Genomic DNA, 13,068 nt, shown 5'->3' on the forward strand with positions numbered 1-13,068 from the left:
TGCCACATAACGACGACTCTACAAGTCCCACCCCCACAGTAAAGTACCACGCTCAGCTCCCTCCCCCCCATACACCCAAACCTAATTTTACCCATATGATTTCCCTCAAAGCCCATTTCTGATCAGTAGTCACAATCACCCTTATGGGCTATGATAAATAAAGAGATTCATTTTCTACATCAGCCTCTAACTGATGTGTAAGCTAATGCGTATTGACAGGCTACACTGAGGCCAGTTTGCTGACGGGGCCGTATTTGACGTGGCCCCCGTGCATGATTCTTTAAATGGCCCATGCTTCTTTATAGGCCTTGACATATTTCATTAGTAGGATGGTATTTAAGAGGGGCTCCACCTCCGGCTTTAATCTGGCTAAAACCGCTCTCTCTCTCTCTGTGTGTGTGTGTGTGTGTGTGTGTGTGTGTGTGTGTGTGTGTGTGTGTGTGTGTGTGTGTGTGTGTGTGTGTGTGTGTGTGTGTGTGTGTGTGTGTGTGTGTGTGTGTGTGTGAGAGCTACTCTCTTTCCTTCTATTTCTCTACTTCTATATTCCTGTCTCTCCCCCAACTTGCTCGCTCTCTCTCATACTATTTCTTTCTCTCTCTCCTATTTCTGTCTTGCTTTGTCTCTCGCTCTCTCATTTGCTTTTGTGATTTCTTACTCTCTTGTTCTCTCTTGCTCTCACTCTCTCTCAATACCTTCTCTATTCCTCGCTTTCTCCGTGCTCTCACTCTCTTTCTCTCTTCCTCACCCTTTTATGTTTGTTTTACGCCTCTTGTTACTCTTGTTACTCTTCTTTCTTTACTAGCTATCTCTCTCTCTCTCCTATCTCTCTCTCTCTCTCTCTCTCCGGAGCGGTCTGTCTTGTCTCTCTCCCGCTTAGTCTGTCCCCTCCTATCCCCATTTCATCTTCTCTTATTGTCCATATCCCAATTATCCTCCTTCCTCTCTCTTCCTCTGTTCTCACCCTCTCATGCTTCTCTCTCTTTCCTTCTCTCTGTGCTTTCCAAGTGTTATGCGATTATAGGTAACATGCTCCATCCTTTAAGCTTCCCCTACCAAATCATCCTCCTTTCCCTTCTCTCCTAGTGCCCCTATATCTCCTTCACTCTCTACCTTCTCATAGCTACCGCCTGAATAAGCCCGGCCTTTAAAGCATCCTGATTTGGGTTATTTTTCTCTCTCTCTCTGTGTGTGTGTGTGTGTGTGTGTGTGTGTGTGTGTGTGTGTGTGTGTGCGCGCGCGCCAAAGAAACACTAACGCGTAGACACATGCACCTGAGGATTACACATGTGCATGTTTGTGACATAGAAAGAGGGATAGCTCCAGTAATCCTCAGGTCCTCTGAATAGACTAGAGTGTGTGTATCAACAGCCAGAGGAGAACATGCTCATTTAGGAGAGGGGGATAAATGGATGTTTGGAGGGGGCCTCTCTCTCCATCTCTCCACTGTGGTCTCTGTCTCCATCTCTCCATCCTCCTCTGGTTGTCCCCCGGCTCTTAACATCTTCCCCTGGCAGCTCTACTCATACACAGGTCTGGGAACGCTTCCAGCGCGCGCGCGCACACACACACACACACACACACACACACCACTTAGTAGCCCTGCGCACACACAGCTTCTAACAAATTCTGTCTCAGCTGTTTCAAGCGTTTGGTGCGTGCGTGTTGTGGTGTGTGTGCATGTTTTGCTCCACTGATGCCTGGGTTTGTTTCTGTTGGAGATGGGGGAGATCCACCCACACTGAAGCCCTGTTAGATGCGGCAAACACTGGCTAGCTTCTGGCCCGCTGGGCAACTGGCAGTGCCCATTATTTTGTTTTGTCCCCTTCTGCAATTAGACTTTGAAAACATGTAGCCTTCCCTTTCCCCTGCCAACATGGAACCCTGCTTTGTTGTAGTTTGTATCACTCTCTCTCTACCCAGCCCCACTCTCCCTCATCTCACTGTTGTTGATTCAAGTTGAAAGTCACCATGTTGGGCTGATTTGAATTGATGGATCGCTCTGTAGCGGGAAGGGCCATCTGTCTGTGTGCTCTGCCCACACTACATGCTTTGTGGTCTATCGCAGTGTAGTAGTGCATTTATTAAACCTAGCTTTAACAAATGGTACATGTCCCATCTCTAGTCCCTGCCCCCCTCTCCCCCTCCCATCCCTCCACGTGACTAATCCACTAAAGGTGAGTCTGTAATTATAAAATGGCCTTTTAAGTCCCTGACCATTATCAGAGCCATACGTCTAACTGAGCAAATATGCAACCATAGGCTCCATCTATACATCTAAACACGATTACTGCCTTCTGCCTGCATCTGTGTCCCGCCCGGGGACGCATTGTTAGTGATTTATCAGAGTGCACTCGGGGAGCAGATAAGCTATGATTGGTTGCAACGTTAATTGGAACTAAATTGTGATTGGTCGGGACCTTAATTGGACTGTACTTTGATTGGATGGAACTTTTGAGTTAAGTTAATTATTTCACAATAGACAAAGTAGTGGCCACTTACAGTTGAAGTCGGAAGTTTACATACACCTTAGCCAAGTACATTTAAACTCAGTTTTTCCACAATTCCTGACATTTAATCCTAGTAAAAATTCCCTGTCTTAGGTCAGTTAAGATCACCACTTTATTTTAAGAATGTGAAATGTCAGAATAATAGTAGAGAGAATGATTTATTTCAGCTTTTATTTATTTCATCACATTCCCAGTGGGTCAGAAGTTTACACTCAATTAGTATTTGGTAGCATTGCCTTTAAATTGTTCTTGACGGGATACGGGACGGACATCCAGCGAAAAATCCTATCGCCATTAGCATAACAAAAGAATATTTTTTTTCAAATATAGGACTATTTTATATCGTTTTATAGATACACCTCTCCTGAATCGAACCACGTTGTCCGATTTCAAAAAGGCTTTACAGCAAAAGCAAAACATTAGATAATGTTAGAGGAGTATATCGTCAAAGTATTCACATAGCCATTTTCCGACCAACCACATGCATCACAAATAACCAAAAAACAGCTAAATGCAGCACTAACCTTTGACAATCTTCATCAGATGACACTCCTAGGACATCATGTTACACAATACATGCATTCTTTTGTTCGATAAAGTTCATATTTATATATAAAAACAGCATTTTACATCGGCGCGTGACGTTGACTATTTTCCCTCAAATGCGTCCAGTGAAACAGCGCTACAATTTACTAAATTACTATTCGAAAACATTTTTAAAATGTAATATTGTCATTCTAAGATTTATAGATTAGCATCTCTTGAAAGCACCTGCAATGCCAGATTTAAAAATAACTTTACTGGGTAATCACACTTTGCGATAAAAGGGATACTCAGAAAAATAGGCTAGCAATACAGGTCAGCGCCATCTTGGAACAATCGCATATCAAATCTAGTCTTGTATACTATTGTCAATAATCCCTTACCTTTGATTATCTTCATCAGAAGGCACTTCCAGGAATCCCAGGTCCACAACAAATGTATTTTCGTTAGAAAAAGTTAATCCTTTATGTCTTCTTGTTAGCGCGTTCTGAAGGCTGCGCCAAAAGTACCGTCGTGCGCGGGACTCCTCTCTTACCAATATTGATTTTTTTTTTATTTAAGTTCGTTCAAACATGTCAAACGTTGTATAACATAAATCTTTAGGGCCTTTTTCAACCAGAGCTCCAATAACATTCAAGGGGGACGATTGCATTGTCTTTCAAAACGTTTCGAAAGGGGAGGGTAGCCAGGGGCGCCGGCGTCATAATGGTGATGGCCCTCCCCATGTGACCACTTTCCACAGACTCTCATTCTGTCAGTTTTCACAGTAGAAGGCTCACACCACTTTGTAAAGACTGGGGACATGTAGTGCTCAATGAACCATTGCTCACGGTGTGATTTATAGGCAAAGTGATGAAGTTGAGTCCGCAATTCAGAATTCCACATCCTGTTACGATCTGCCTCGGGGTTTTGACTGCCATATGAGTTCTGTTATACTCACAGACACCATTCAAACAGTTTTAGAAACTTCAGGGTGTTTTCTATCCACAAGTATTAATTATATGCATATCCTAGCTTCTGAGTTTGAGTAGGAGGCCGTTTAAAATGGGCACAAATTTTTTTCAAAAATCGCTGTAGCGCCCCCTATCCTAGGCGACCGTCAAGAGGTTTTAACTTGGGTCAAACGTTTCGGGTAGCTTTCCACAATCTTCCAACAATAAGTTGGGTGAATTTTGGCCCATTCCTCCTGACAGAGCTGGTGTAACTGAGTCAGGTTTGTAGGCCTCCTTGCTCGCACACGCTTTTTCAGTTTTGCTCACAAATGTTCTATGGGATTGAGGTCAGGGCTTTGTGATGGCCACTCCAATACCTTGACTTTGTTGTCCTTAAGCCATTTTGTCACAAATTTGGCGGTATGCTTGGGGTCATTGTCCATTTGGAAGACCCATTTGTGACCAAGCTTTAACCTCCTGACTGATGTCTTGAGATGTTGCATCAATATGTCCACATAATCTATAATCACATAATCTATTTTGTGAAGTGCACAAGTCCCTCCTGCAGCAAAGCACCCGCAAAACATGATGCTGCCATTTTGCAACTTTGGAAGTATGCTTGGGGTCATTGTCCATTTGGAAGACCATTTGCAACCAAGCTTTAACTTCTTGACTGATGTCTTGAGATATTGCTTCATTATATCCACATAATTTCCCTGCCTCATGATGCCATCTATTTTGTGAAGTGCACCAGTCCCTCCTGCAGCAAAGCCCCCCCACAACATGATGCTGCCACCCCGTGCTTCACGGTTGGGTTGGTGTTCTTGGTGTTCTTCGGCTTGCAAGCCTCCCCCTTTTTCCTCCAAACATAACGATGGTCATTATGGCAAGCAGTTCTATTTTTGTTTCATCAGACCAGAGGACATTTCTCCAAAAAGTACGATCTTTGTCCCCATGTGCAGTTGCAAACCGTAGTCTGGCTTTTTCATGGCGGTTTTGGAGCAGTGGCTTCTTCCTTGCTGAGCGGGTTATGTCAATATAGGACTAATTTTACTGTGGATATTGATACTTTTGTACCTATTTCCTCCAGCATCTTCACAAGGTCCTTTGCTGCTGTTCTGGGATTGATTTGCACTTTTCACACCAAAGTACATTAATCTCAACGAGACAGAATGCGTCTCCTTCCTGAGCGATATGACGGCTGCGTGGTCTCATGGTGTTTACACTTGCGTACTATTATTTGTACAGATGAATATGGTACCTTCAGGCATTTGGAAATTGCTCCCAAGGGTGAACCAGACTTGTGGTCTACAATTCTTTTTCTGAGGTCTTGGCTGATTTCTTTTGATTTTCCCATGATGTCAAGCAAAGAGGCACTGAGTTTGAAGGTAGGCCTTGAAATACATCCACAGGTACACCCCCAATTGACTCAAATTATGTCAGTTAGCCTATCAGAAGCTTCTAAAGCCGTGACATAATTTTCTGGAATTTTCCAAGCTGTTTAAAGGCACAGTCAACTTAGTGTATGTAAACTCCTGATCCACTGGAATTGTGATGCAGTGGATTATAAGTGAAATAATCTGTAAACAATTGTTGGAAAAAGTACTTGTCATGCACAAAGTAGATGTCCTAACCGACTTGCCAAAACTATAGTTTGTTAACAAGAAATTTGTGGAGTGGTTGAAAAACAAGTTTTAATGACTCCAACCTAAGTGTATGTAAACTTCTGACTTCAGCTGTACGTGTGCATTGCTTACTGTACCACTCTAAACCTGTTTGTTTTGTTGTATCTGCCTCTCCTATACATTGCCCTATGAACACTAAGTTATTCTGTTTTCATCTGGTACAGCTCAAATGTCAACACCCAAAGGTTGTGGTATTAAAATAGGTTTGAAGGTTTCCACCCACCCACGTTATATACCTTTTCCATTTATTGGAAAGGGGAAAATATAGGTTGTTTTACTAGTTCCCATCACAGTGAGCGTGGTTTTATAGGCTAGCCCAGAGATTGAATCCAGGGTTCTCCGAGATGGAAAGGTAAACCGATAATGTCTGTCCTCCATGATGATGAGAAGAAGAGCGAGGCTCACACACACACACACACACACACACACACACACACACACCGACACAGACAGAGGTGTCTCCATGACAACTGACCTTTTTAAATCATCCACTGCAGGTTGAGGCTGCTTAAAACGTGGCATTTCCGTCATCGGTGGCGCCCTTGCTCAGTTGAGCTGCAGAAATGCTCACTCTAGTCAAAGAGGGGAAATGCTCGCTCTAGTCAAAGAGGGGAAATGCTCGCTCTAGTCAAAGAGGGGACATGCTCGCTCTAGTCAAAGAGGGGAAATGCTCGCTCTAGTCAAAGAGGGGAAATGCTCGCTCTTACAAATGCATCAATATCTCAGGTGCCACCTACTGCCGATGTTCCCTTGAGCAAGTAACTTAACCCCCAAAATTGCTTAGCCTCTCCAATCTAATGTGTGTTTGTGTATGTATATCGGGGGTTGGATAAAAGCAGAAGACAAATGTCCATCTTGCGTGGACTAATAAAGTATATCTTCTCTTCTTAGTTTCTCTATCCTAGCGCTGGGTGTGTTACTGCTGTCGGTTTGAAACCCTGAGGCTTACAGTGTGCTGCAGTATTCGAGTCGTGAAGCATTCCAGTGTGTGCGTCTATGCTTCTCTGCATCGTACATGTGGTTCTAATGTGTTTTGATTTGTATAACGTTGGTGTGTGTTGCTAGAGGTAGTTGCATAACATTACTCATATTGCTCAAAGTTGTATTCAGATGGGCACTATTGGTTTGTGTGAATCCCTTACGGAATTCCTGTCTTGCGCTGCACTGTCAGAGGATTGCACCGATCACCAATGATTGTTGACCTGACATGATGAGTGAGTGAATGAACCCACATTGAGCATCTGGTCCACAGCAGGCAGTGATGGGAGTCAAATGTTGGTTTCACACTTGAATGATTCTGCAAGAGGATGATCACCCTCCCGTCGCGTACGTTATTCATTTACATCTACCTTCACCCATTTGACATACCTACACTGGATATGGACGAAGGGAAGGCACACACACACACTGACACACACACACGGGCGCACACAACACACACACAAAAATATATGCGTGCATTTGCACAAACACACACACACACATATATATATACAGGTGGTGTTGTGCTTGCAAATGCACACAAGCGTGTACTGCACACACACTCTGAGCCCAGCGTTCACTGCTGCACTCCAGCAGCAAGCGGCTTAATTCTATCAGGCTGCTTGCCGGACAGCCACAATTACATTTGTGACACAAATCCTGCTTCTCAAATTGAGCATTTTATTCCTGAACGCATCCGCTCTCTATTTATAACCCCTTATTTCACACAAATCCCACTTCTTCCTCAAAGTCAATTTAGGACTTAAAAGCCACTGCTGCTGCAGCCCTGGCTCACTTTCCCTCCTTTCCCCTTGACTCTATCGCCCACTCTCCAAAAATCAATTTCAAGAGGAATATTCTCATGCTTTGAAGACTGAGTTGACAAAAGAGAGTCTAAAACGAGAACATTTTGAGCGTTTGCCTTCTCCAAGAACGTTTTGAAAAATAAATGTCTTGCAAATCCCTGGTGTGAGTTAGAAATAGACACTTAGAAATAGTCACTTTTTCAGTCGGTTTTAAACTATTTTCCATACCTTTTAGCAAAATAGAGTTAGGGCCAAATGAAGGATTAGGGAACGATTTGGGACTGGCTGTGTGTTTCTCGCCACATCCCCTTTGTTTGTCTGTCTCTGCGGCCTACTTATGCATGCCATGGTCTGGTGATGGACCTCTTTGACTAACCTACAACACTAGCCATTGGACCAACCTTTCTCCTTACAGAGCTATACCATCCTGCAGGCTTTTGCTCCAACCCTAATTTAGAACACCTACTGCTCTAGCTGCTCACCAGGACCTTTTGTTGTTTGTTACAGCAGGGTTGAAGCAAAAACCTGTGTACCCAGTAGCTCCCCATGAAGAGGGTTTGGCCATGTGTTTGACATGTGCAGGAGACCTTTTTCCTGCATGACCCTTTTGTTCCTTTTTCTCTTTCTTTATCCACTCCCTTCTTCGCAGCCCTCCTCTCTGTCCTCCCGCTTTAGTTTTTTCTGTTCGTCCTTATCCACCTCACTTCTCTCTCTGTTTCTCCGTTCTCTTCATTAACTGTGATCGTCCTCTTTTAGTCTGTCCTATTGTCTTCATAGTCCTCCTCCTCATGTCCTCTTGTTTTCTGTCTCTCTTCCTCCTAACTGTGGCCCATGCCTGTGTACTCACGGCAGTCCTTTGGCACTCCTCCACTCCCCTTCATCCTCTTCCTTTGCTTCTACATGAATGCATCCTTTCCCTCCCTCTCTCTCTTGCCTCCATCTTTTACACCTGTCTCTATGCATCCTTTTTACTCTAACTTCCCATTTGAAATTGTTCATCCATTTCTCCCCAACCGCTCATCTCCTTTTTCCTCTTCCTCTCTTTCCACTTCCCGTCCTCCTCCTCCATCCTTCTATCCATGCTGACCGGGGGCTCCCTCCCCTCCCTCCCTGTCTCTCCCCTTCTCAGAGTCCTCATCCAGGGGGAGTGACCTGGGTCCCACCTTGGGCCTATGGAAGTCCTGCTCCTTGGAGAGTCTCCAGTCAGCCGTGTCGGAGGCCCGGCAGCAGAGCCAGGTGCCCTTCCACCGCCCCAGGCCCCACATGGTGCGGGGGAGGGGATGCAACCAGAGCTTCCGCACCGCCATCGACAAGTCCTACGATGGGCCCTCGGAGCCGGAGGACGGTAAGGGAAATCGCCATCAACGTTAATGCAACACTGAGCATGACTATGTTCCCTCAGTTCCCACAGCCCTATGTTCCCTCAGTTCCCACAGCCCTATGTTCTCTCAGTTCCCACAGCCCTATGTTCTCTCAGTTCCCACAGCCCTATGTTCTCTCAGTTCCCACAGCCCTATGTTCCCTCAGTTCCCACAGCCCTATGTTCCCTCAGTTCCTCACAGCCCTATGTTCCCTCAGTTCCTACAGCCCTATGTTCCCTCAGTTCCCACAGCCCTATGTTCCCTCAGTTCCCACAGCCCTATGTTCCCTCAGTTCCCACAGCCCTATGTTCCCTCGCCCCTATGTTCCCACAGCCCTATGTTTCCTCAGCCCTATCTTCTAAACCAGGGTTCGAGGGGGCGGGGGGACAAGTACATATTCCAATTTTTTATATTTTGTCATTTGTATTTCACTGGCCAGAACTACAATACAATGTATTCTGTAATAAAATACAAATACTTTTCTATACCATTTTTATAGCGGTTCACAATTTTGTGGCCCCAAATTTACTGCATTGGTGTCAGAAGTGTGGTAAAAGCATCTGCTAAATGACCAAAATGTAAAAAATAGACACTTGCAAAGCACACTGGGTATCATTCTAATTATCCTCATCCCCAAACAAGGCCACATCTCATTACAATACAAATTATTCGTAAAATAAGCATTTGTGCCAATTTTGATTTGAAATTGGTCAGTGGGTGCCGAGGGAAAATACATAGGGACGATTTATTCAGAAATCTCCACACATGAGTTGTATAAACTTTGGTTTATCGCTGATATTAATAATGAGTAATTTAGCCATTGCGTAACTCGCTGACATTCGCTGCAAAACGCAGAGGTCACAAAAGGACACACTGTTTAGCGGCTCAATGTATATGTAGTCAGCGTTTCTGGGCAGGGAACTTTTTTAATCCCACAGCTGCACATTTTTGATGCAACATCTTTCATGTGAAGCCAAAGATCTGTCTGTATGTGTGTGTGTGTGTGTGTGTGTGTGACCATTTGAGCATCCAAACTGAACCGTAAAGCAGAATTGCCTCTGACTTTTCCTCTGGCCTCACGGAGTGGTTGCCTCAGGCTTAGAGGGGGAACCAGTGATTCTGAATACAAGATTGGAGGCAGCACCCCCCTCTCCCACTTTCCCAAAAAGACATGTTGGTGAACCCGGCTGCAAAGTATTGAGTCACTGCATGTGGGATGGGAGATGTATATGAGTGTGTGTTTGTCTGTCCGCCTGTCTACTTCATTGTGTGTATGGCATCTGTGTTGACTTTAAGGCTGTCCCGGCTAAAAAAAATCTTGGTCGACCAAGAGTCGTCCTGTTCTTTAAATGTTGTAACTTATTTGTCCATATATAGACACACACCCAATGTGTTTGAATAAAAGCAACTACATATGCACTGAGCTTGTCTGATGCTTTAAGCACACTGTTTGATTAAATAATTAAGACACACAAATGACTCGAAAGAGCCCGATGGTCACAATGTTAAAAAAATGACAGCGAGTGCCTGTGACTGGCACACGTTGTCTCGCTCTCCTCCCTACTGCAGCGTGAAGGCACCACACCACAGCAAGTGTTTATTGGACTGTCTATGCTGAAGCTGCAACATCATTTCAGCCATTTAGTTTATTACTTGTTTCTGACTGAAAAGTTATGTTACCGAAATCCCTAATTTGTTGAGTAAAAACATTCCCTATTCCCTCAACCATTGCTCTCTTTAGTTGACACATGTAAGCATCGTAAGCATGTGGCCAATAGGGCCTGACCTATAGCCTTACATAATCACAGCAATAAATTGGTTTGAACAATCTCTGAACACAGTAACACGTGACAGCAAAATGGAGGCGGAGGACGTGAAAAAGAAACTCGAAACGGGGGGAAAGGGGAAGTCCGATATGTGGAAGACATTTGACTTAGTTGTGGAAGACATTTGACAATTTGTAAGTCGCTCTGGATAAGAGCGTCTGCTAAATGACTTAAATGTTAAATGAAACTACTGGAGAGCCAGGAAAAAGGAGGGTATAGGAGCAAGTGCTGTGTGAGTATTATTTGTGCCAAACAGTTGCTGTTAGATTACAATATTATATATTTTTCTGATCATTTGGAACGGTGTAAACAACACTAAATATGTAAGTGTACCGGAGAGTCTGCTAATTACAAAAAACTAAAAACAGTTGCATGCATTCGTGAACTGCGCTTTATTTATTGTTTAGGCTAATTATTCAAAACTCCCTTTATTACATTTTTAAACTAAAATGCTTGATTGCATTTCAAAGCATGAACGTCTCGTATGCTGTGTGATGGCATGAACGAATGAATGAATGAATGAATGAGTGATAAATACAATATAATGAAATATAGGCCTAAATAAGTTATGGTATTAAGACTAAACAGGATGGTGGTTACTATACAAAGCCTACTAATGATAACGACATTGCTTATTATTATAGTGACGGTGATGACAGTGTCAGTATCCAACGCAGGAGAAAGCGCATTTGTTATAAAATAATATTAGATTTATTAGTGTTGCACCATTATTTTTGACATAATATAACCATCTACAATTTCAGTGTCTTAGAGTGATGGACTGTGCCATCCCCGTGGCCTCCGCAATGGATAAGTCCACTGAAACAGACAGGTGTCTTGTGCACCATGAAATATTTGTTTTTATTGCGACTGCTCGACTAAAGAAACCTTGGTCGACCATCAGCCTATTGACCAAACAATCGTCCAGTCGACTAAATGGGGTCAGCCCTAGTTGACCTTTTAACCTTTGCTACCTCCCTCTCAGATGACCTGTCAGAGCAGAGCTCAGGTCGAGACACGCCCGTCAGTGGCTCATCCCGCCAGGACCAGATTGAATCAGAGACAGGGAAGAAGAAGAAGAAGAAGACCAAAGGGAAGAAGAAAGAGAAGAAAAGCAAAGAAAAAGTGAAGAAAACCGAGGATTCTGAGGACCAGGAGAAAAAGGCCAAGAAGAAAGGATTTGGGCTCTTAAGGTAGGCAACCATTTACAATTTTACAATTCAGTAATTTAGCAGATGCTCTTGTCCAGAGCAACTTAACAGTAGTGAGTGCATAGATTTTTGTACTGGTCCCCTGTGGGAATCAAACCCACAACCCTAGCGTTGCAAGCTCCATGATCTTCCAACTGAGCCACACAGGGCCAATGTTTCCACTCTTTACGTTTCATTATATGCATCTCTGAATTCTAGTTCCACTCTTGCCTCTTTTAGCACTCCCCTTTTCCAACTGTTCAGGTCATTCAACCATTGCTTATTCCAGTATCACTTACCCAACGTTTTCACCATCCCAATAAGCAGCTAACACAAATCTCACAATTTCTTTCACTAGTACAGGACATTCCAACTCTGTTCCTGGAGAGCTACCCTCCTGTAGGTTTTCACTGTAAACCCATTTGTAAAATGACCTGGTTCAGGTTATCAACTAGCTAATTATTAGAATCAGGTGTGCTAGACTAGGGTTGGAGAGAGAACATACAGGAAGGTAGCTCTCCAGGAATAGGGTTGGAGAGAGAACATACAGGAAGGTAGCTCTCCAGGAACAGGGTTGGAGAGAGAACATACAGGAAGGTAGCTCTCCAGGAACAGGGTTGGAGAGAGAACATACAGGAAGGTAGCTCTCCAGGAATAGGGTTGGAGAGCCCTGCACTAGTTCTAAGCTAAGAATTATCTTGCTGAGATTTAGGGTAAATGTGATACTGAAAAGTAAAAAGATGGTTATCAATCTAGTCTTGTTATTACACCATAGAAGTTCAAACGTTTATAATTCGATTGCGATCAACTCAATTGCGATCAGTGTCTATCGATTTTAGGCCCTCGGATAAGAATCCAATCGTCCAGCATGTCAGTGGTAATGGTGGGGAGATGTACACAGTTAACATCTGACTTGGTAGCAGGATGGACACACACACACGCACAACCTTTTACTTGGTTGGTTTCTGGGAGGGTTGATGGTTGCAGGCGGGAGATGGAGAGGTCACTGGACAGGGCTGTTGTTATTGGACCTCTTGTCACACACGTACACAGATATGCATGCACACACATGCACATGCACACACACGTATGAATGCACGCACATTGGCACAGTGTGCATACAAACAATTACAGGAAAGTGCCGTTGATATCCAATTGGTAGTTACGATCTTGTCTCATTGCTGGAACTCCCCAACGGACTCGGGAGATGCGATGGTCGAGAGTCATGCGTCTTAAC

At 43.9% G+C, this 13,068-nt stretch overlaps 1 protein-coding gene across 3 annotated transcripts in view; it reads left to right on the forward strand.

Annotated features, from left to right (window-relative positions):
* Window positions 1–13,068, forward strand: part of pard3ba (par-3 family cell polarity regulator beta a) — a 189,249-nt gene that overhangs the window by 122,446 nt on the left and 53,735 nt on the right. For all 3 annotated transcript variants that reach the window (XM_014151297.3, XM_014151298.3, XM_014151299.3), the window contains 2 exons: window positions 8,584–8,799; window positions 11,627–11,834. In XM_014151297.3, the coding sequence (XP_014006772.3) occupies window positions 8,584–8,799; window positions 11,627–11,834 (424 nt within the window). The remainder of the gene's footprint in view (window positions 1–8,583; window positions 8,800–11,626; window positions 11,835–13,068) is intronic.

Source organism: Salmo salar, chromosome 17 (assembly GCF_965601325.2).
Source record: "Salmo salar chromosome 17, fSalSal1, whole genome shotgun sequence".
NCBI classification, from domain to species: Eukaryota; Metazoa; Chordata; class Actinopteri; order Salmoniformes; family Salmonidae; genus Salmo; species Salmo salar.